Source organism: Triturus cristatus, chromosome 11 (assembly GCF_964204655.1).
Source record: "Triturus cristatus chromosome 11, aTriCri1.1, whole genome shotgun sequence".
Taxonomy (NCBI): domain Eukaryota; kingdom Metazoa; phylum Chordata; class Amphibia; order Caudata; family Salamandridae; genus Triturus; species Triturus cristatus.
This window is the reverse complement of record NC_140594.1, coordinates 1,051,294,938-1,051,320,026: the sequence shown is the minus strand read 5'-3', so window position 1 is coordinate 1,051,320,026 and position 25,089 is coordinate 1,051,294,938. Positions and strand designations below refer to the sequence as shown.

General features: G+C 44.5%; 1 protein-coding gene across 7 annotated transcripts in view; it reads right to left on the bottom strand.

Moving 5' to 3' along the window:
- MCF2L2 (MCF.2 cell line derived transforming sequence-like 2) overlaps positions 1-25,089 on the bottom strand; it is a 2,345,299-nt gene that overhangs the window by 1,645,382 nt on the left and 674,828 nt on the right. For all 7 annotated transcript variants that reach the window (XM_085635348.1, XM_085635350.1, XM_085635347.1 and 4 more), the window contains exons 6-7: positions 13,085-13,201; positions 3,997-4,146 (exon numbers count right to left, since the gene is read on the bottom strand). In XM_085635348.1, the coding sequence (XP_085491474.1) occupies positions 3,997-4,146; positions 13,085-13,201 (267 nt within the window). The remainder of the gene's footprint in view (positions 1-3,996; positions 4,147-13,084; positions 13,202-25,089) is intronic.

Sequence of the window (25,089 nt, the reverse complement as noted above, 5' to 3'; positions counted from 1 at the left end):
AAAGCTTTTTCTGCAGAGGTTATTAGCCCCAGTCCGTACCTCTTATTGATTTTTTCACTGATACGTTTGAGAATCTCAAGTGTTGGGTCCCGTGGTAGGAGTTGACAGCATGTTCCATCTTCAAGTTGAAGATTGGCTTCCAGGATATAATCATCAATATGTAATGCAACCGGGTTGCCTCCTCTGTCCACCTCTTTCAGGATTAAATCCTTTCTCTCTTTGATGGTTTTGATTGCTGTTCTTTCATCCTGAGTGATATTGTGGGGCAAGTATTTTGATTTCTTTTGGTATTTGGCAAATTCTAGTTCAAGATCATGTGTGACCGCAAGACGGAAAGCATCAATGCTATTGCCCAAAGGTCGATTTTTTGGTTAGCTCAGTATCCGTAGATCTATTGGTTTCTATTCCTAGTTCCGTGGCATTCCTGGCTAGTGAGTCAGAATGTGCTCCTTGTTCACTAAGATTAGTTAGTAGATCGATATGAGTTAGTTGAATGGACAGGTCTGAAATTGTGGTGTGGAGACCCTGGCCTCTAGGTTTGAGCAAAAAAACTCATGCATTACCTCAGTGGCAGTTCAAGTATCAAAGGTGCAGAAGGCTTTTCAATAGCAGAATTAATACCCTAGAAGGTGATACAGCAAAGTAAATTAGAGATAGAGGAGCTAGGATATAGGTCTAGGAAAACAGGCTAGGAATGACAGTTATTCCTGAACATGATGAAAGCAGCAATGCAATTGTAGAAGTAGCCACCAAAATAATCAGGGGACTTGCACTCCAGGCAGAAGGAAGGGATTATGAAAATCAGTTGATCACCAAAATTCCAAACCAAGTGGTGAATTCCTGGACGATACTAGTCTTTTATTTCAGATTCTATGCTCAAAGAACAACACAAATTTGGCTAAATCTAGGGGGTCAGTTGCAATCCCTTGGGGTCTTTCTTTCTGGAAATTTCAAGACCAATTTCTCACAATTGTTCAATTCCTGAAAGTGTTTCTTAACCTGATACCTGACTTCAAAAAGATGGATAAGGCAAATATTATCTAGAATTAAACATTCTTGGCTATCAGGTTTGATGTAGTCAAATTCTCTTTGTCCGTTTAGAACCACAAAATAAACAAGACATGCTTCAATATAGTATGCTTAAAGATTAGTTAAAATTACTTAACAATTTGATTTAAAAAAAGAGTTTCCATGGGATTTTTCATTATCTTTTGTGGGATCATGGAAAATAATTGAGGGTGCCATTTTTCTAGCTTATTATCAAGATTAAGTATACTGCAAACGAGTTAGAGCATGGAGGAGGAAGACCCACATGTAACTTGAGCAACCAGGATACCCATGTGTAGGAGAAGAAGGTGTGAGGTAGAGTTGAGAGCAGCAGTCTTTGTATAATGAAAAAGAAACAACTGGAATAGGAACTACATCAGATGGGCAAGATGGAAGAAAAAAATGGCCGGAAGGAAAAGAGGAATAGGGGAATAGACTTCCCAGAAGATAACATTTATTAGGGTGGTGGATTGCATTTAAGTATAAAAGACAAATGTTTATATCTCTCTCTTTGAGAGAACTAAAAACTGACCAGATTTACTCTAAAGAAACACATCAAACTTCTCAGAAAGAAACATTTGTTAGATTATTACCCTTGAGGACAAGAGATCTAGCAATAATGCAACCAGAATAGACCTGGGTCAGTTGGTATTATCCTCAGAAATAAGAGAGTTTGAGGTACTTCATTTAAGAACGGAATAGACACAGACTTGCAAAATGCATCAGTCAGTTTATATTAATCTAACTGTGATTAGGGAGTGATTAAACTCATTAATTTAAAAATGTTCTCTCTGGACTTTATCCTAGTGAGAAAGGTTTAATATAATTAAAATGATGATGGTGGTTCATGTTGTTCTCTGTCCTAATTTCATTCCAAATAAATGATTATTGCAAATAGTATTTTTCAAAAAATTGAAACAAACTATGCCTTTTAAAATTTCTTAGCAACAGTAAGATCAATATGATTTTGCTATTATAATAGAAAGATTTTACACTAAATGAAGTGCCCTGATTAGACATCAATTGTTCTGGTTTTTGCATTAGGCAAGCATCACACTGTGTAGCGGAACACTAAAAAGTGTTTTTTTACTGTTGTAGGATAGCACAATCTATTCGGATGCCTTAGACAGACCCTGTCTAAAACATAGCATCACTTTGTGTTGTTGCTTAGATTAAAAATGTCATGCTGTTTGATGATGCAGATGTATTAAGAAATCTGCCACATGGATTGAGTTTTCTTAAAACGCCCATTTTGTATAATTCTAAACAAAGAATACATGATCATAGTGTTTAATAAAGAGATGGCAAAACAAAGGTAATTTGCTGGTTAAGACTAATGTGCAGGATGAAATCCTAATACTTTTCTTATCTATGCAAGAGATTTTTAAGCTTCCCAACTTAATTTGGAAGCGCTATTTGGAAGCTGCATGAATATCTCATCAACCTTGCTCAGTAGAGAATGTCAACATGACGGACAGAAGATTTCTATGCTTTAGCATTATGTAGCCCTTCAAAGTAGTATATAATGAATGGAGCTCTACAGATAATGGAAGATGGAGGACTGAACAGAAAAGAATATTGAAATGTGATTTTAAGATTTCCTGGTGCCTACAACTCTGTCAAAAATGTTTTTTTTACGTCATCGTACATTAGAGGCTTGTAATATAAATGACTTTCCCTTAATTTAATAATAAATAACTCCTAAAGTTCAAAATGTTGGCCTTATCCCTCATGGAAATGTGTGTACTGCATATCACATATGTTATTTGAATGTACATTAGTTAAAGCCTTCTGGCTAGATTACGGACTAAAATCATTTTCATCTAACTAATATCTCGCTATTCTTGTTTGCAAAATATTTTCTTGTAACATTTACTTAAAGAGCAACTTCTAAAACACCAAAAAAGTCCCTGTATTTTTGAAATCCTAATTGCAATAGCTTTTCAACATATAACATCAACCTGCAAAGACATGGAGGTGTTATTGTAGCAGGGTTGATGGAATAGTAAACATCAGAATCACGGACATAATAGAGATAGCATAATCAGTGGCCAAAGCTATTAATAGAAATTAATTATGGCTGCTCCCTTCTTAAATTTTGCACCCTTCATTGTGGCCATTTGTAAGTGCAGATGATGTGAGTGATCACCAATTATCCATTTCTTAGAACACTAGTATTAAATGCTACGTTTTAGATTTTTTTTTTTTTTAATTTAACAGAGTTTTAAATAGAGCGAACTTGACCCGAATCAGGTATCAGAGCGATTTACATAGCACCAGTTGCATTACATGAGGACACATTCATTTTTTTTTGTTAGGCACTGGGAGATTAAGTGATTTGCCCAGAATCACAGGATGTTCAGCATCATTTCCGAGACTCAAACCAAGTTCCCCAGATTCGAGGTCGGCTGCCCTAGCCATTAGGCCAACTCCTTTCCCCTAAATTGTTATTATTCTTTTATAAATTATACTTTTTATTCCCCACTTAAATTTCCAATGGATCTATTATTTATATTCCTATTTCTGATTGTTCTAAAATCTTTCAGACTTATTTTCATATGTAGGTCTTTACCCACAGGTAAAAGAGCTTTTTTTTACATTTTATATTACTAACAGAGTCCTGAGATCGTCTCCTTCCCTTCCCTGCTTACTGGAGATTTCAATATATAATAATTTAATTAGCTATACTTGTCATTTATGGTTTGTTTAGTATTTTGCCCATTTAAGAACAACATCTTTATTTGTATTGAAATACTAATAGCCTTTGATTATTACCAAATATGTGGTTGTTGACTATTGTTGAATCTCAATCATGTTAATGAGAACTTGATGTATATATTTCTTCTGTAAATCTTAAGAAAATGTTCAAACTAAAAAGAAATCCCTCAAAAATACACAACAAAACAACATGATGCAAGGGCACTTAAAGTGTAGTATAACATTATTTACCTTTAGTTTGTCGTGTTCCTTGGTGTGGGATGAAAGTATCTCTTCTGTACATTGCACATCATTAGGCAACTCAGTCTCGGCCAGCTCAGTCCCAAATGCCTGAAGCAACTGTGCTGTAGTTTTCACTGTCAGTGCAAAGTTTTCTATGGCCTGTAACAGTAATACATAATGAATGTCACTTAATAGCTGAATAGTGAGCAAAAACGTAGAAATTAAAGCATGTGTATCTCACTAAAATATGCAATAATGGTCTGTACCAACAACTTGATTTAGTTAGGTCAATTTTGCATGTCACAGTACTAGCTCATTGCAAGTAGCGTGGTAGTCGACCTAGTTTCTCCTACTCATGAATCGCTTATTACTGGGGAATGATAATTCTAGTGGTGGGGTGGTTTGTGGAACTACGTCCAATATGAAGCTAATGGGAAATAACCAACTGGGATGGGAGTTTACTCAACAATTCTCAAATGTATTTTTCCATTTTCAGTCCAAGCATCCTAGTGAAACACTAGGGACATGGACTGAGGATGTGTATCGAGAACTCAATGTGTGGATTGTTTATCTTTCTAATACTTTTAATCAAGACTAGTTGGTCTAACTATCAATTTTACTGTTCTAATATTTCCTTCCTTTTTCAGAGTATCACTTAATCACTAATAATGTGGATCAGACGATAGCGATGAAGTGTTTTGCCAGTCTTTGCTATGTTTTGCTTGCTGTTCGCCCCATTTATCAGGTTTCCTTTATAACAATCACCAAACTTCACGCATGTCTGTTCCAATGTACCTTAAACTCTTTTCTGCGCCAATATTCCTGATTTAAGTCATTTTTCATAAAGTGCTCTGGCCCAGCTCACACTGAGTTCAGTCCTATAATAAACTGCGCCTCTCAGAAGGATGTCCCTAGACTGGCCTGCTATCTTCAAGACTATTGCTAGTTGACCTTGGTTGTCTAATCTGTCTCCTAGGATCATATTCCCTTTGATAGTTTTTCATCAGCCTCATCTGTTTTGAGCTGTCTTGCTATATGTGATCTATGCAATGCAAAAAGTTTTAAAAAAATGAAAAACCTACAATGAAATAACACAGTTGAGGACATTGCTTAGCTCATTCTGCCCCCTCTGTTTGTTATGTTAGTTACATTTTAATGCGCACAGCTGCTCCAGCGAAGGAGCGTCCTGGCGCAGGGAAAGGAAAACACAACACAACACTGGATCCGGTGACAAGAAGCAAACAATAGAAGCTGGAAATAATTAAAACAAGAGGGTTTTCAAAGCTCTGCGAAAGGACATTAGGTCATTCGAAAGACGGATTTCCAAGGGGAGAGCGTTCCAGAGGGTTGCGGCTTTCACACGGAAGGAGCGACCCCCCATCCGACTAAGTCTGAAACGGGGGACGACCACCAAGGACTGTCCAAGGGATCGAAGTGAACGGGTAGGAACATAAGGAGAGATCAATGAATTGAGTATTCCGGGTGCCAACTCTCTCAGAATTTTAAAAACCAGGCAGAGAGCCTTGAATTGGATACGCTTGCATATCGGGAGCCAGTGCAAGGACCGCAGGGTGTTAGAAGTAGGGCAGGATCGAGGCAGACCAACCACCGCCCTAGCCGCCGCATTCTGAACTCGTTGTAGACGAAGAATCTCGGCTTGGTTTGCTCCTAATAGGAGGGAACTGGCATAATCCAACCGCGAGATGATCATTGCTTGAATGACCAGCTGTCTTGTAGGGGCATCGAAGAAACGCAGCAGGGGTCTTAGCCCGCGTAGTACCCCAAAACAGCAGGCCGCCACTCTCTTTGTGTGAGTCACAAAGCTCAGCGTATGGTCAAGCCAGACTCCGAGATTCCTGAGTTCCAGAACAGGGACCGGCGCTGATCCCAGCTCTGGAGGCCACCATTCGTCCCCCCAGTGGTCCGCTTCCCTTCCAACGATCATCACCTCTGTTTTTGACGCGTTCAGTTGGAGACAGTTGTTATTCATCCAGCTGGCCACCTCTCTCAGTCCACTTCGGAACCTGAGGGCATCCCGCTTGGCATCCCCGCTGATCGTAACCGCCAACTGAGTGTCGTCAGCATAGGAGACCATGGTAAGGCCCCATTGCCTGACGACCTCAGCCAGCGGCTGCACGTACAGATTAAAAAGCGTGGGACTCAGCGAGGAGCCCTGCGGGACCCCCAGGTCCAAAGGATGGTACTTGGACTGAAAAGGAGGGGTGGCAACGCAGAAGGAGCGATCACTGAGGAAGGAGCGGCACCACTGCAGAGCTGAACCACAAATGCCAATGTCCTGCAGGCGGTGTAGCAAGATGCGATGGGAGACCGTGTCAAAGGCAGCGCTCAGATCTAGTAAAATAAGCGCTGCCGTTTGACCTGCATCGAGCACACTTCGCAGATGCTCAACCATTGCCAGAAGGGCCGTCTCCGTGCTGTGACCAGCACGAAACCCATTCTGCGTTGGATCCAGGACATTCACAAGGGTCATATGCTCCGTGAGGGCCCGATTTACATGGGCCTCCATGACCTTGGCCGGCCAAGGGAGCAAAGATATAGGGCGGTAGTTTTCAGGTCTCGATGGATCCAAAGATGGTTTTTTTAGGATCGGGGAAACCACCGCTTGCTTCCATTTGGCAGGGACCAGGCCAGAAGTTAGGGAAAGGTTAATCAGGGAGCACACTACTGTGCGTCCCTGAAAAGCAACGTCCCTGAAAAGAGCAGATCTTACCGGGTCTGCAGGCGATCCAGACTTGACTCGTAGGGCCCACATTGCGAACTCCTCATCGGAGATGGTAGGAAAGGAGTGCAGCGATGGGCAACTGCTAGAGCCGCTCCAGGGGATCACAGGAGACAGTGTGCTTGGAAACGCCAGATAGATTTTCCTGACTTTATCCCTAAACTTCTAATCTCCATTTCCAGTTGCCCAGATGCAGGCAGCTAGTTCTCCAAAAGTGCAACTTGTTAAAGTTAAACGTTCTGTTAAAGCTATTGCATTTGTACTGTGCATACTGCACATAATCTACAAGATCCTTTTATGTCTGTAATCCGGTACTTGCATTAATGCATCCTGTTTATAAAGACTTCTTTGCACAGATAGCTAGAATTCACATGTTAAATAAATGCACAATAAATGCACAAAAAGGGAGAAAGCAGGAACCTGCAAAAGTGAGATAAAGAAATATTAGTGCCTGACAGCGTTGTAGGTTGTTGTAGGTTAGTCAGTGTGATTAAAGTAGTGGGGATGAATCCCAAATTTTACAGCTAAAAAAGTGATGAGCCACAGGGTGGAGGGGAGAGAATGCAACAGATCGGCATGGAGCAAAATTGTTTCATTAGGTGGACCTCCGTCTAAGGTGGCATAGAGGGCGAAAAACAACGGGTTGCAAAAAGTGTGTAATTTTCTTTCACAAATGTACGTAAAATTACAGAGAAATAACATAATTACATGGAATGCAAATCCATTGTTTTGTTCTATATTTTAGCACAAATTAAAGTTATTTTTGGCATGAATGTGCATTAAAACAAGAGCGCACTGAAAAACAGCTACTCGCATGCTATTGTTCTTGTGCGTTCACTGTAAACCTTTACTACCCATTGCACCATTCACTGTAAATGTTTGCTGTGAATGGTGCATACTTAAGCGAAGTTGCATAATAGCGTCCAGTTTTGGGAATTTCCCATAACAAAAGTAAGACAAAATTCCCCAAATTATGCCAGTGAAATTGCCAGTGAAATTTACATTTTGCCCAGGCCTAGTTGGAATGCTACATCAAATGATTGCCAGTGGTTAGAGAATTTCCAAGCATTCGTCCAATCACCTTTGGGTGTCTGATTGGCAGTAGTATGCCTGGAAACCTGAAATAGTGCAGCTTTCCAAGCCTACTGCTGCAAAAGTTTGGGAATTCCAAAAAGTAGTAAATTTGCACCCATTTGATAAGTACTGGGGTTCAGATTCACCACTTTTTTGGTAAACCACTCGTACTATACATTTATGCTCCTGATCTAAAAATGTAACTATTAAAATCATTAAGTGAAATGAGAACAAAAATAAAAACCAACACGGACTTAGCAGACCCAACTCAGGTCCCCCAAACCAAACTACCAAGCAAAGAATGCATTTATTTGGGGGTGTCACAGTCCCAACACCCCCACTGAAGCTACTCTACTGGTGTCTGGTAGCAGATTAAATAGGTCTGAGGAAAATTTGTCGCATTGGTTTTTAATAGCTCAGCAGGAGCAGAGCTTCAGTATGGGCACTCATTCTTTTACAAATCAAGCACTGCTCTGTACCAGTCAATACGCATATTAATCTCAAATCTCTCTTCATCCGTCATAAATCCATTTTTGGCCAAAACCCTGAATCCATTTGCAACTTAATCAACGTTCATCTACTGAGCCCGTACCCTTTGCTCAATAGCAACTTGCCTTCTTGTTCCACCTAGAGTTTGTTAGTGTAGAATTGGAGGACAGGTGTACTCTTTTGCTGCCACTATGGTCTGGAACGCTCTGTCTTTATAGATACATCTTACCTCTGACCAACTGGCTTTAAAGAAATTGCTTATGAATTTTCTCTTTGTAAGCTAATAATTTTGTCACTAAGGTGCAGTTGTATTTAGCACCAGGATGTCCATTGGGTAGTTGTGCACTTTACATACTTGACTTCCAAATCACCTCATGGCCGGAAGTGCACATCCATGGACATTCCTGGATATCACTGGTGGTGACAGATCATGCTAAAAAAATTTCACATAATCAAATGCCCTGGGAGCAGTCTGTTAAGCAGACCCCTCTACTTTGTCCAGTCTCAGGCCCATCTGCCTATTACCCGTATTATCCAAAATACTGGAAATAATTCGACAGTCAGCAACTCATCGCCTTTCTTGAAAGCTGCAATTCTCTTTATGCACAACAATCTGGTTTCAGGCCTAAACATTCCACTGTGTCAGCCTTACTCAGGGTCTCAGAAACTATTAAATTGAACCAGGAAGCTGGAAACAATGTGGTATTGATACTGTTGGATCTCTCTGCAGCATTCAATGCCATCTTACATGACGTTCTTCCCAAGCGAATCCAAGATATAGAGGTCTCCTACAAAGCCCTATCCTGTATTATATCTTCCCTAACTGATAGGGGACAAACAGTTTTCCTAGGAGAATTGTCTTCTGAAGAAAAATCGATCACTAGGGGTGTTCCACAGGGGTCGTCCCTCAGCCCTACACTTTCTAATGTCTATATCTGTCAGAGACCTGTCTCTATCGCCCCAAATCCCTTACCTCCAACCCCCTTACACTGAACTACACCCACAGGCCATAAGGCCCACGTTCACAATATTTGGTTAATGTAAAATATACATGCAATCATTACTCACCCAGTATTTCCCTACCTATGTACCATCTAAAAATGCCCATACTTCTTTGTTTTGTTTATATGAGACGGCGACCAGTATTGACAATATCAACCGACTCATCTCCCCGATTGCCTCCTTCGGAATTGCAACTACATCTTACATGGATGACACAGTTGATGCTCTCTCTATTGGGTCTGAATTCAATTTCCAAAAATGTCTCTCTAGTGTAATTTCATTGATGCAAAACAAAATCTCAAATGCAACTCAGAGAAAACAAAGATTCTGCTCTTTGAAAAATCAAATGTATTCTTTCCCATATAATGGTGGCCAAATTCTGCCCCCCTCCACCACCGAACACAGTCAAAGTAGCAAAGAATCTGGGGGTCATATTTGACACAAAACTATCCTTCCAACCTCATGCAACGGCAGTAGCAGGGATGTATTTCAGCTTGATTAAATCCCCCCCAAAAAAAAAAACATTTCCACTTTCTTCCCCTTACCGCTAGAAAAACCATACCTTCTGTTCTCATCATGTCGAGACTTGACTACTGTGTGAGCTGTTCCAAACAACTAACTAATTCATCTGCTTCAGATGGTTCAACATGCTGAAGCCAGGGTGGAGTTACAGATTCCTAAGTGGAGCTCCGCATCGGCCCCACTAAAAGGACACCATTGGCTGCCAATCCACAAAAGAATCATATTCAAGACCCTGTTGATTGGCTTTAGAGGATTCAAGGCCACCGATCTTAAATACCTTATGGTCGGATTCAGTCATTATAAGACCCAGAGAACATTGAGATCCTCAAACACAAATCTCTTGAAACCTCCCACCCTTTAGACTAAAACTTCAAGGTGGAAAGTCCTTTAAGGGTGTATTTAAAAATACAATATTCATTCATTCATACAATATTCATTCATTCATACCTGGTGGTGATGGAGAGTAAAAAAAAAAAAGCCAACCAACCGTCTACTCTAAATACAGCAGAGGGTCAAATGGCTTACCCACAACGGCCCCGCACTGTTGGACCGTTGAAGGAAGTTTTATATCAATGGAGTTAATTTTATTCCATCAGCATAAAACATGCAGTACTCCCAGTCTGGTGGATGGACCTTGTGTTTGGTGGACGGGCCACTCTGTCTCCGTTGCAATAGAGCACCTGTTAGCTAAATTCTAAATCAGCCTAAGAAGCCCACCTAAAACAAATCAGTGGTGACCCTGCTTCTCAAGGGAACAGTCCATCCTGAACCTCGGTCACCTCGCCCATTCACCCTATGGCTAACTATTGTTTTTAGTTGGGAAATGAGAGATTCACACCCATTGACTCTCACTGACTGAGCTAAACCTCTGCTTGAGTAGAGCCGTGATCAAACTGTCACTGATCATGAGGACCAGGTCTGTAATTCTGAAATGTCCAATTCACAAACATTTTATTATGGCCTCTGATTGGTCCAAGGGTATGTGCTTGCGGAAATTAAGAAAATTGAAGATTAGCATTTGAAACTAGAGTGACCACCTCACTCCATGTTATTCTGGACACTGGTTTCAATCCGGTGTTTTCAGGTGATAACCTAATGCATTCTTTATACTGTAATCTTGGTTTGCCTTGCACCTGATAGCACTTATTCGTAGCTAAAATAAATGGGCGTGGAAGAATGCTTCTAAAAATATGGAATGAGGTGGTCATCCTACTTAACTCTTGGCTTTGGGGAATGGTACCACAACAGTCTGTTTCTGAAACACTATTCCTTTTGACCCCCTTGTTATGTGGTACATACCTTTATTCCATTGCCATGTGAGAGACTCCAATTAAAAACCAAAACAAATCATACTTAATATGTGCATTTGTTATTGTATTTGTTCGATTATTTCCAGACCCCACCAGACTATCAAATCTTCAGTGATTCATTTGTAACAAACATGAGGGCAAGAGCCTTACATGTTTCGAAGGAGCAGCTGTGACTCTGCCAAGGAGAGTAGTAAGAAATTTAACAAATCCTACACTTTGAACCAAAGCATTGATGGCACCAAGCAAGCAAAGCAAGTGAGCCCGAACTTCTCCATAAGAGCGCCCATGTCCCTTCCATCCAGGCACCTATCCATTCATCCTGCCATCCTTCCATCTACCCACTGATATCCAACCATTTGACCTTTACATACTGTTATCCATTCATTATTTCATCTATGATTTAATTGTTTGCCATTACATCAGTCCATCCATCATCAATATATACATTGATCCATTCATACATCCATCATGTGACCTACCAATTTGTCAATAAAGCCTTTCATCCACCAAATTATCCTTATGTCCATTCATTCACACAACTGTCCGCTTTCCATTTACTGTGCCATCTTTTGGCCCACCCTTCCATCCATTCTCTCAGATTTCCATTTACTCTGCTATCCTTTCACCCACTGATCCATCTATCCATCCTCTCAGGTTTCCATTTGCTACGCCAGCTTTTGATGCCCATCCATCCATCTTTTCAGATTTCCATTTACTCTACCATCCTCTCAAATTTTCATTTACTCTGTGATCCTTTCATCCAACCGTCAACTCATCCTTTCACCCACCCATCCTCTCACCCACGCATCATTTTACTCACTCTTCATTTAATCCCCTCATCCAACCGTCCTTTCAGCCACACATCCTTTTATCCCCTCAGACAACCATTGTTTAACCGACACATTAATGCATCCTTTTAACTACCAATTCTTTCACCCACTCATCCATCTTTCCTTTCACCGACTCATCCACCCATCCTTTCACCCACACATCTATTCTTTCACCCACCCATCCTTCACCCACTCAATCCATTTTTTCACCCAATCATCAACCCATCTTTTCAGCCACTGATCCCTTCACCCACTTCTATCCACCCATGCTTTCATCCACATATCCTTTCACTCATTCATCTATATTTCATTTCACCCACTCATCTAGTGTTTTTCCGTTTTCTATCAACACACTTTACGTCTTTATAGCATTATTTATTAGCTTTCTCTGCCAAGCTGTAGGTCCATAAATAACACCACCCTTGCTGTAGCTACTGAAGCTGGGGGTTCATAAACCCCCGGCTGGGTTTGCAAAAAAAAAAAAAGACTGCCTAATCTTGATTTTGCCTCATGTCTCTTTCTTCTTAACCAATGAACGCTGTACATGCTCAAAGGCAGGCTAAAAGTCAACGAGTAAAAGGAGTGGATTTTGGGTCATTTTTTTCCTTTCTTCTCTTCCTCCTCCTTTCTCCCTTGTTTGCCTTCCCATCTCTTACTGTGGGTGAAGGTCTGATTATAAAAAAAAACTCCCGGTCCCCAAAAATGATTGTCCGTCCCCACCACCTGCAACCACTGGTACAAATTAAGCACCACAGATCCATAGAGAAAAACACTATTCCTATAATATCCTTAAATTATTAGCTTTTTTAAAGATTACAATAGAAAAGAATGAGGGTAGGAGTGTTCATGACCCCCACAAAAAGCATCCTAAACTTTAGCTGATTATCCAATAATATATTTTCTTTTTTTGTTAAGATTGCAGGGCGCACTACCAGGCCACGAACATGTCACATGTTTTCTGTATAAACACCGGTAAAAAAACACATACAAACACAGTGACGTTTATATGCAACATGGTGACTTTTTTTTTCTCATGATCATTTTATAGAATATTTTCTTGACTGTGGACAATGCAGTGTAATTCTTTTTGTTAGAGGCAGGAGTATGGGAGTAAGTGAGTGAGTACTCACAGTTCGATGGTGTATCCACTGGCCATGGGCGTACTCCAGGGTCCCTCCTAGCTCCACTGTTAGCTGGCTTTTGTCAATGTAGCCATGTAGATCAGAGACTGAGTTCAACATGATAATCTGCAAAGGAAAGAAAATATTTTGCTACATGGCTGTGGTTTTCTTGGAAATACATTAACAGAAATGGTCAATCAGACATGCAAAATAAAAAATAAAAACTTATTTTATAAGACAATGAGAAGGTATGACAAGGATATGTGCTATGTAGGCTTTTCTTACAAGACCATGAAGTAACAAAGGCTATTAGAGAATTTGTTTATTTTTTTTCCTGAATTTTTGTGAGGCTGAGATTGAATTCAAGATCCAACTCAAATTATATCAAATTTAATAAGCTAAGGTATATTTTCTCCTTATTAATAAAGTACATATAAACAATGGTCCAGATTCACAAAGATAAACTGAGACAAAAGTCTAACTTTACGACTTTTGGTATTCACAAAGGGCATTTACGGGTAGGACAGTTAGACCTTTGTCTCAGTTTAACTTAAGTTTTGGTCTTAAGTTTAACTGAGACAAAAACATAAGTTAAACTGAGTCAGTAGTCTAACTTTACTATCCATAAATGCCCTTTGTGAATAATCAAAAGTCGTAAAGTTAGACTTTGGTCTCAGTTTACCTTTGTTAATCGGGACCATAATCTCCAGACTGCTCTCAGGAGCAAGCATTTTAACTGTTGAGGGAAACAGGCACTTTCCTAATGCCCCCCTTCCCTTGTGCAGTGCAACTTTGCTGTATAGCTAGGTTTGCACTATCTATATCCACATAGATTTCAGGAAGTGTGGCGCAGCGGTCAGAGCGGCTGACTCCAGAGCACAGGGTTCATGGTTCAAACCTCAGCGCCGGCGACAGCTCAGCTCAGCTCAGCATCATGGCGCACTGGGCAATAGCTCACTTATTCTTCCCGACGGCCCCCAGCGCCTTGAAAACCTTAAGGGGGTGATTTGTTTGTGCTTTACCAATAGGAATCATTATTTTATAGATACACATGCACAAGCACAATGGCCCTCCGAGGGCTTATCCGCCTTTCAGTCTCTACACAAGTGCTTTGTGCCACAGCCTTCACACTGCGATTTAATACAACCTTAATGAAAATGCCTGCTGTCACAATCAAGTTCACTTACTCATCAATTATTTATGATCAAATAGAAAAACTGAGGATCATAAAAGATTATATGCCAATGGGCAGCCCAATGGCACCCGCAGCACTTTTCACAATGTTTCACTCTTTTGTCCGCAATGGAATGAAAGAGACGAAGATGTAGCAGTGTAATTGTACGAGAATATTTGAAGTTTGCTGTATACCAAGTCACACTGTCTCCCAAAGTCTGACACAGATCATTGTTTTTTAGGTCGAGCATCAGCGCACATGCGATGTCTGCAAGACGTTTTGTAATCACTCCAGTGGAGAGAAATTACAGAAAATAGAGCTGCTGCTTGCCATTGGCTGACAACTCCATGGCTGCTGCTTACACTGCTCCTTATTCGCCGGTGCTCCCGATACATCACTTCCGTTTTGAAACCAGGAGCACTGGCCAATTACAGTTTTCTTACACTCTTAGGGTATTTATATACTTACGGACTATTTTTTCTTTCTTTCAAGCGCCGCATTCTTATTTGTATTTTTTAGATTGAGGCACGGCTTCCTCCCGTTTTTGATTCACTCTGCTTCACATTATTAACCCTCCCCCTCACCTCTGAGCGCACACAGCCCCTGCAGCAGTCGTCTTTTGGCCCGCCCCTACCATTTGTTTGTTAATTTTTTGCCCCTGCACCATGCTGTGCTTTCACTTTGATAAAGGTGGTATGCGCCTTTTATGCACACCACATTTTTTACCCGTGCCACGGTCTTGCTAAGTAATAATGAAAAGATAACTGCAGTGAAAAATCAGGGTAATATACACACATTTATAATAACAAAGTAGAAGTTTATTAACTAAAGGAATCGCTGCACACACAGAGGCACACCATCCGAGTACAGTCACATACACCGAAACGTAAGTTTCTGAGGAAGCGCTTAGAGCTCCTTTGCCTGTCTTCCAGTCCTAAGGCTTGCCTGCCTTCCACTCTTGTCTTCTTGTTCCATGTGTAGTCTGTGCTCCGGACCTAACCACTGCCAGTCTTCCGGTCCCACGCGACGTCTGTCTTCTGATCCCCTGCGTCACCGCTTCCTCATTGCCTGTTTTCCAGTCCCACTGTTGTCTGTCCAAAGTCTTCCTTTCTCATCGGAAAAAGTTGTTTTTCTGACTTGCGGGAGAAGTTGGAGGAGTTGAAATAATGGAAATGCAATATAGCCCAACACTAATGTGGTTTGTTTCATGGTAATGCGTACAAAGTGTCAATGAACCGACCAACTTTAGGCTTTCCAGTGTTTCTCAGCGCCCCATCCGTTTTCTAACAGCCCCCCAAACGCACTGCTAAATGTTACTGTTGGGGGCACCCGAGAAAGACCGGTGTATCCAAGAGACCAAATGCACTTTGGTGGTGGTGGTCTTTTTTAGGTCTCGGCTGGCGAAAGCAGCACGCATGCGCTACTCTCATCATACGAGAGCTTCTTGGAATCAATACAGATTCCAAAGCTCTCAGAGTAGGAGTTGAAGCCCCGCCCATCTTTCTCATTCGCTGGCGTCATCCTGCATGCAAAACGCCAGCTCACGATTGAAAAGGAGGCTTATTAGTCCCTCCTTGTTACCGCCTTGTCTCCTTTTAGCCCCGCCCACCGGGATTGGATCTCTCACTTGCGGCATCACACACTCATTATCTGCTGTGCACTATATTTTTCCCAATGCCGACAGCTTGTTTTTAATTTCCAGGGCTCACTGACTGATAATGAACGTAAACATATTCGCTGCGCAGCTTGTCCATGCCCTGGATCTAACTATTTACGCCCTATTAATCAGAATACACTCAATCTGTCCTCTCTCAACAGCGACTTATTCTCTGCCAACCCATTTGAGTCTCCGAAGTCTTAACGAACCGGAGTATAACACGGCTGTACGACGACGTCATCAGCCAAAAGGCGTTTTATCGCGGCCACTGAGAAAAAAGAAACTGACTGTGTTCTTTTAATCACAAACCCCAATATTAATCCTCGTCCCATTCTGAACACCTTATTCAGTGTTAAACTGAATGATCGTCCAATACTGGCAAATTCTATGTGACTGAAAAGAGTTATGAATAGGAGCCAAACACTGAAGAAAAGCATGGCACATTGTATGCCTTCGCCTTATAGCTACAAACCCCGCCCTCACAACGACACCATGCGTGGCAAGCAAAATGGATGCGCTCGTAGCGCAAGTTGAAACTTTGAACTGGGCGGAGGTTCCGAAACCCATGATCCACTGCATAGTGACCATGCCTTTGAGTGACGTCACAGGTACGGTGAGCCTGACAAACAGACTAACAATTCATGTGGAAGAGTGCTATGTACTTCGCAGGCTTTCAATTTTGTAGGAATACTAAATATCATAATTAAATGATCACTAGAAGTGACAGAGCACAACTTTACCGAAGGGAGGTTTGGGGGGCAGCCAAGCATCGCGAGGTCTGCCCTCCGGGCGGAGCGGGAGGGGCTGGCAAGGGAGCGGCCATTTCGTGAAACTTTGGGCTACGTTGGGATTAGCCCAATTGTAGCCCAATTTTGGAGTAGTAGCCCAAAGGTATATAGGGTTTTTCCGCGCGTTCCCAGCCACCATTTCAGGTTTGGTGACCTGGTGGCTGGGAGCGCTGCGCAGATTAGGTTTTTGTTAGGCCTAGCGGCAGTTTTTGTGCAGGTGTATTGAATATTTGCTTTGGCAGCAGAGTCTTAGAGGCAGGATGGCTGGGGAAGATTATCGCGTGCTGGAGGCGATGATGCTGTTAAGTGAGGCTGGCCGGATGGATCTGTTGCTGCCGGGGGCCTCCACTGCCACGCGCCCGGTGAGGCGCGCGTCGGCTGGGTTGGCGGCCGCCGTCGTGGCTTGTTCGCCCCCCCGGTAGGCATTCAAGGTTAAGGTGAGTTTGAGGGGCCGTGCGGATGCCAGGAGCGCAGCCCCGACGAGTGTCGCAGGTCATAGTGGGGGTGCGGGGGGCTCTGGGTCTGGGGCATCCGTTATGAGAGGCGGGGTTGCCCGGCAGGGGAGCGTGTCTCGCGTCTCCCCACCGGGATCGCGTGTGGATGGGGGCCGCTCGTATGTGAGAGGAGCGGCCCCATGTGCGGTGCGTGATAGTCGGCAGTGGAGCAGTGCAGGGGTGGAAAGCGCTGCCCCAGTGCAAGAGGAGGCGTGTCGAGGGAGCGGAGGGGCCCCCTATGCATTGACAGTGTTGAGCAGGAAGGCCCGGCAGGTGAGCATGTCGCGCGTCTCCCCGCCGAGGTCCCAGGCTGAAAGGGGATGCTCCTATGTGAGAAGAGCAGCCCGAGGGGTGAAGGAAGATTGATTCTGCATGGGGGGAAGGCGTGGGGGGCTTTGGCGACTCGGCTGGAGGGGGGTCAGCTGGGGTGGAGGTTAGGGGCAGTCAGGCCTTGCAGGAATCAGAGCGAGCGGGTGGGGGATCTGGACAGGTTGGGGAGGGGAGGCCCCTTGGAGGTTTGTGCGCAAGGACAGAGGATCGGGCAGGAGACTGGGGAGCTCTTCGCAGACAGGGCAGGGGGTGAGGTAGTGGAAGGGGGGGTTTCCCCTTTGTTGATTGACTCAGAAGGGAGTGAGAGGGACTGGGACGGCCTGGACATTTTTGCTTTGTGCGCGGAGGGAGTTTCGTGGGCGTATGGGGATGGTGGGCTGGAGGGGTGCGGTCGGAGGGCGGGATCAGATGGTTCAGGGGTCGAGGTTTTTTCAGCGTGAGGTGCCAGTGGGGGGCTGCAGGGACGGTTGGGGCAGGATCAAGGGGACGAAGAGGCCGGGCCGAGTTGGGTGGGTATGCAGGGTGCAGCGGGTTGGGAGTGGAGTCATGGGAGGGGGATTTAGGGGACGGGGAAGGGGTGGTGGATCTGAGCGCGGTGGGGCGGGCGTGGGTGGTTAGCACATTAGGTGGTAGTAGGAAGCGGAGTTGGGATGGGAGGGAGAAGAGAGAGGGGCCAAGCACACCAGAACATTCTTTTCTTTTGCAGGCGCTGGAGCGACGCGGGCGCCAGACTTGGCAGGGCTGGGTGCGGCCCATTGGAGCCAAGGAGAAGGGAGGTTGGAGCCTCGGGTGGCGTACCCTGTACCGGCGGGGGATCCCGTCACGGCTGGCACAAGTAGGCCCACGGCAGGCTCGCCGGCCCCACCACCCACTGAGCCTCAGCGGTCCGGGGGACAACGCCGACGGAGGAGCGAGGAAGATGAAGTTTTGTGTGTTTCTAGGAGGGTGCAGTCTGCACCTCCGGCGGTGAAAGCCAGTGGTTCTAGGCAGGAGGATCTGGATTATGAGGAGGATAGCATGGAGGAGAGAGAGTTGAGGGGTTTCGAAGGCGAGGGTGAGGGGGGGCGAGTAATGCTGTGCATAGTGTCTTTCAGGTGTCACGACACGTGGGCTTCACCTGGTGTCCCAAACAATTTCATGGCCAGCGGGCTCCCGCTCGTTTATCGGCCCTTTCAGGGGCACCCCAACCAGGGAGGGGTGGGGGGAGCAGGAAGAGGACAGGCGGGATCCAAAGGGGCCTGTTGAGACTACAACAAGGGTTTGAGTACCCGGGAGTACTGCCGTTTTAGGCATGACTGCTCAGGGTGTGGGGGTAGGCATGCGTTGGTCAATTGTTGGGGGGGACAGGGTCAGCAGCAGGGTACACAGCAGTGGCAGGCAGGAGGGTTTAAGACGGGGGTTCAGCAGCAGTCTGCCACTAGCAGGAGGGCGAGGAGCTAAGGGACCTGGACCAAAAGGCTCGTACTCCGGTTAGAGTTGACAACTTGATTGCAGCCTTACAGGGGTATACTGACGTTGAGGCTGCAGAACTTTTGAGGGTGGGGTTTCTGGAAGGGTTCAGACTGAGGTACAACAGACCTAGGACAAGACGGTGGGTGGACAATTTGAAATCAGCAAAGGAGAACCCTAGCATAGTGCAGGAAAAACCGGATAAAGAAGTGCGTGAGGGCCAAATGGCGGGACACTTTGAGGTTTGACCTCTGAAGAATTTGATTGTGTCACCCATTGGAGTGGTGCCGAAAAAAGAACAAGAACAGTTTTGCCTAATACAACACTTGTCGTGGCCTGAAGGGGGTTCGGTGAATGATTTCATCGACGAGCGTGAGGCCACTGTGTCATATTCATCTGTTGACGTAGCCATGTCACTGGTAGTAACCGCGGGCGCAACGGCAATGATGGCAAAGTGCGACATAAAGTCGACTTTCCGACAGCTTCCAGTCCACCCTGATGATTGGGATCTTTTGGGTATCCATTTTAACGGTCACTGGTACGTGGACAAAGCATTACCAATGGGCTGTTCTATGTCTTGCGCACTTTTTTAGTGCTTCAGCACGTTCCTGTAATGGTTGTTTACGGAACGGACGGGTCACAAAAGAGTAACACACTACCTGGATGACTTTGTCTTTGTGGGCACCTCAGACTCGACGGAGTGCCAGGAGGCACTGGACAGTTTCAATGAGATCATGAGGGAACTGGGCGTGCCGTTGGCACTGGAAAAGACTATGGGGCCCTGCACGATCCTCTGTCCTTTTTAGGCATTGAGTTGGACTCTCAATTGATGGAGGCATGCCTTCCGGCGGACAAAAAGCAGCAGATGTTGGTGCTGCTGGTGACAATGTTGGCAAAACATAAGGTCATGGTGAAGGAGATTCAGGTGCTACTGGGCCACCTTAACTTTGCTTGTAGAGTGGTGAAAGTAGGGAGGACATTTTGTAGGCGACTTGGCAGGGCACTACCAGGACAGAGACTTCTGCATCATCATGTGCGTCTGTCGGTGGGGTGAGGAAGGACTTGAGAATGTGGCAGTTTCTTACAAAACTTCAATGGCATCCCTTTGAAGTGGGAGGGAGACATGGTTTGGGATGTGCAAATATTCTATGATGCGGCAGGGAGCAAAGGCCTTGGTTTGTATTGGCAAGGGAAGTGGTGCGCGGAGCAGTGGCCTCCAGAGTGGGAGGGGGACTAGGAGCATAGCCTTTTCGGAGTTCTTTCCTTTGGTGGTTGCGATCACTTTATGGGGTGACCACCTGGCACACAAGAAGGTAACCTTCAGAATTGACAACATGGCGGTATTTGAAATTGTGAACCGCCAGTCTGCCAGGGATGAACAAGTCTTGAAATTGCTGAGGGTGTTTGTGTTGTGCTGCTTACGGCATGATATTGCTTTTCGCGCAGGGCATGTGCCAGGTGCAGACAATGACATAGCGGATGCTTTGTCTCGTTCACAGTGGGGGAGCTTCTGTGGGCTCGCCAAGGACGTGGACAAGACCCCGACCAGAATGCCGCAGCATTTGTGGTACGTAGGCAACACAGAATGTTGCAGCTGGTTTTAGGTTCTCTTGCGCAATCCACGAAAGCAGCTTACAGGACAGCATGGGAGGAATTTTTGCGCTCAGGTGCTAAGCGGTGGGACTCACCAGCACTCCGACGGGAAGATGTGATTCAGTTTATTCTGGATCTGATTGAAAAAGATCTTACTAGGGTTACGATAGCGGGTAAACTGGCAGGGATTGCTTTCGTTGGGAAATTGTTGTGGGGTTATGGCCATCCGCGGGTGAACTAGGGACGCGCATGCTGGAAGGTTGGGCCCATGAATGTGGCCATGCAACCAGGGATGGGAGCTTTTGGGGAGGGTGCTTGCGATTTTGTTTCGAATATGTACAGACGATATGGAAGTTTGTCTGTTCTCTACGTTGAAGTCCTGAATGTTTTTCGGGGCCTTTTGGGTTTCTGAATTGTTAAGAGCAAAATCTGAATAGGGGCTGTTATGGAGCGAGGTGTCCCTTTCTAGGGGCAGGATCTGCATTTGGCTGAGAAAATCTAAGACGGATCAGAGGGGAGGGGGTAAATGAGTTTCTTTTCAAGCTGTCGATTCACATCCGACTTGCCTGTACAGGTGGGGATTGAGGTGGAGGTCCTCGGCCGCGGATACAGTTGGTTTAGTTTTCAGGCATGCGGACGGACGGGGTGTGAAAGCTTCTCAGCTTTTGGCTGTGTTGAGGAAGGTGCTGGGCGTTCTGGGAATTGAGGGGAAAGGTTTTGGGACACATTTGTTTCGTATTGAGGCAGCATCTGAGGCAAGCAATCGGGGTTGGGGGCGAGGGGACATCATGAAGTTGGGTAGGTGGTCCTCTGACTGCTACCAGCATTATGTGCGCAGCTCATCTTGGGTGATGTAGCGTGGTTCTCCTTTTTTCTTTATGTTAATAAATGTTACTCGTTTCAGGTTCGGTGATGGGTCCCCTCGCCAGGGAGATGTCTATATGGATTTTTGGACATTCCTTTGTGAAGTGGGCACAGGTCCAGGCCTGCGTCAGCTATTTTGGGGAAAGCCTTGGTTTTAAGAAAGAAATGTTTACAGTTTGTTGGAGGGGAAAGGGGGGTATGCGGTGGAAGTAGTTGCTGCAAGTTCTAAACGGGATTTTGGTGGCTGGTATGTGCCCCGACGTATTGGTCATTCATTTGGGGGAGAACAATATGGTGAAGGAAACTGGCTTGACATTGATGAGATGCATGAAGCGTGATTTGTCTTTGATCACGGGACAGTGGTCCAGTTGTGCTGTCGTATGGACAGAATTTGTTCCTCGTAGGGTCAGGAGGGGGGCAGTAAATCCGGGGCCGGTGGACAAGGCCAGGCGGAAGCTCAACACAGAAATGGTGCAATTTTGTTGTCAGTTGGGAATTTTTAGGATCTCTCACAGGGACATCGGGTATGATACGCCGGATTTTTTCAGGGGTGATGGGGTCCATTTATCTCGGCTGGGCGTGGACTTGTATTTATTAAAACTAAGGGAAGTTCTGGCCAGATTGTTGGGCGTCCACAAACGTTAAGGGGGGGATTCCTTAGGAGGCAAGGGGGGCAGGGAAATGGGGAGGAGGCGTTTCCGCCTACCCTCCCGCCTTTTCCTGGGTGGCGTGGTTATTGAGAGTTGTCCTCGTGGTTTAGAAAAATGGAGAGTGATATCAAAGGAAAAAAGTCTTTCCTTGTTTAAGAAACCCCTCACTCACCAACCTAGTTGGTGACATGCTTCATCATCGGGGTCCACCCAAGTAGTTGAATGCCACTTGGGTGTGCTTCAACGTCTGGACTACAGCGGAGCTGTTTTTTTTTTTTTTTAGAGTTTGTGCGAAAAAGATGGTGTACGTGAGTGGATTAAAAATGTGAGGGGTTTCTTAAACAAGGAAAGACTTTTTTCCTTTGATATCACTCTCCATTTTTCTAAACCACAAGGACATCTTCGTCCTTGGGATACTCTCTCTTCTTGTTTTGATATATTGACCTTAGGGGACTGGGAGTGTGATCCCAACAAAATACCCTTACTCTCTCTTTGTTTAACGTTGTTGAAAGTTGGCCAAGATTGGTTGTAGTTTTTAGTTAAATGTTGGTAGTTTGTGAGCAGGAGCAGGGAAAGGGTAACCAGGTAGGCTAAGTTTAGATTAGAGGTTTGTTAGTTACAGTTGCACAAAGGCAGGTAAGGATTTGATGTGGAGATCGTAGGGGTGGGGGGGGGGACAAGGGGTCAGGTAATTTATGTATAGTGAGGTTTTAGTTTTGTAAGGCGGTTGCCAGTGTTAATAAATTGTGATATGCACCCGTTTCAATAAAGTGGCCTTTTACACACACAAAAATTGGACTCGGTTTGGCTTGCCCCCCTCCCTCCCAAGGGGGGTTTGGAGGGCAGCCAAGCATCGCGAGGTCTGCCCCCCGGGCAGATTGGGAAGGGAGGGGCTGGCCAGGGAGCAGCCATTTCATGATACTTTAGGCTACACTGGGATTAGCCCATTTGTAGCCCAATTTTGGAGTAGTAGCCCAAAGGTATATACTTATAGGGTTTTTTCGCGCGTTCCCAGCCACCATTTTAGGTTTGGTGACATGTTGGCTGGGCGCGCTGTGCAGATTAGGTTTTTTTCCCTCCCACCCTCCCTAGATTTTTCTGGGTTTTTGGGGTGTTTTTTATCCAGTTTGGGTTTTTTACCAGAGGCATTTATTGGAACAGGTTCATAGGGGTTTGGTTTTGTTGTATATTTGTCGCTTGGAACAGGTGTTGCCGGGTTGTTGAAAGTTGGCCAAGATTGGCTGTAGTTTTAGTTAAATGTTGGTAGTTTGTGGACACGAGCAGGGAAAGGGTAACCAGGTAGGCTAAGTTTAGATTAGAGGTTTGTTAATTACAGTTGCACAAAGGCAGGTAAGGATTTGGGTCATGGGAGGTTAGGATTTGTAAATGCTATGTTGTGTAAGATTGTGTAATATTATTGTATGTAATGTTATTTTGTATTTTGCGGGGTGGGGGATTTGATGTGGGGATCATAGGGGGGGAACAAGGGGTCAGGAAATTATGTATAGTGAGGTTTTAGTTTTGTAAGGCAGTTGCCAGTGTTAATAAATTGTGATATGCACCTGTTTCAATAAAGCGGCCTTTTACACACACAAAAATTGGACTCTGTTTGGCTTGCCCCCCTCCCACCCAACTGTGTTCTGTGCCGGTATGTGACTGAAGAAGAGTAGTGTCCCGTCAGTATTTCAGGGGTGCTGGTTGCGTAGTGTTAGCAGAGGAGTGTGTTAATCCAGTTTGACTGTAACAGGACTATGACTCCCTGAATGCGCTGACTTGTGAAGTGCAAGTTTGAGGCTGGAAAAAGCTGGCCTGTTGAAATGGAGTCATCTGGTAATCCTGCACTTCATTGAATGGCAGCACCTGTTGCAAACAGATAAGCTAAACACTGGAATGGAAGTGTCTGCATGTTTGTCGAGATAATGTTCCAGTAATATGGACGCAATTAAGAATTTTGAACCGATCTACTCCACAGGGTGAAGGACTAGGACGAGCAGTGCCTTTTCTTCCAGGAAGAGGAGCTTGAAATCAGCTTCTCAGAAAATGAGTTGGTTTGAGCTACTGGTAGCAGATTCCCACACTCTTGTCCTCTGCCTTTGAAGAGGCCGAGAGTGGCAAGTGGCAAAAGAAACCAAGGTCATCCATAAGGCTAATCAGCAGGAGACACATGATGGATCAGCTCTGTTAGGGCTGCTGTCCCCTTTCCGTAAGATGGGAGCACAAGTGAGATGTGACTCCACATCCATAGGTGTAGGTTCTGTATAAAACCCTTCAATTAGCCAGGTGTTTATTGAACTCCCAGAGAGAAACCTTGGATAGGATGGCCAACCGTTTCTATTTCTGTTGGATTCTCCTGTCTTTGAGGTATCTATCGGTGATTGCACAGTGAGCTAATATGAAATGCCAACTGTCCCCTGCTCTGCTCCTCATGCGACAGCGCAGTCTAATTGACTTGTGAAGGTCTCTGAGAAGAACAGTTAATCTGCCTGGGCTGAGAGTGAGCAAGCAAGATGTCAGATCATGACACTGAACAAGAGGAGTTTTCCAGAGATGCGAAGGGGCAATATTTGGTGCATCACTGCAGGTAAGGATTTCCTTCTGGGAAAAACTTGCATGTGCTTTTCAAATCGCAGCTCGTGTATAAACATGTGCTGTGTATTACTGTTGCAAAAGTGATTGTTTCCATTAGTAAACTTCATTCTGATATTTCCTCCTTTCTGTCAAACAAGAGTCCTGACATAAAAAATTAGGTTAATCTTTAATTATGACCTTTATCGTGAAAAAAATATTTGTATATTGTAGTAAAACAATAGGTGTTGTGATGCTTTATATAGGGTACCTACTTTTAATTAAAATATGTAAAACACATTCATTTACATGTGTTAATTATGAAGGAAGCATACTGCCACCAACAAGTATAACATCTTTTGGATATATTTCTATTTGGCCATCAAAATTATTTAAAATCTTACTCTATTTGTGTTGATGTGTTTTGCTATTCTACTTTGTAGGCTTCAC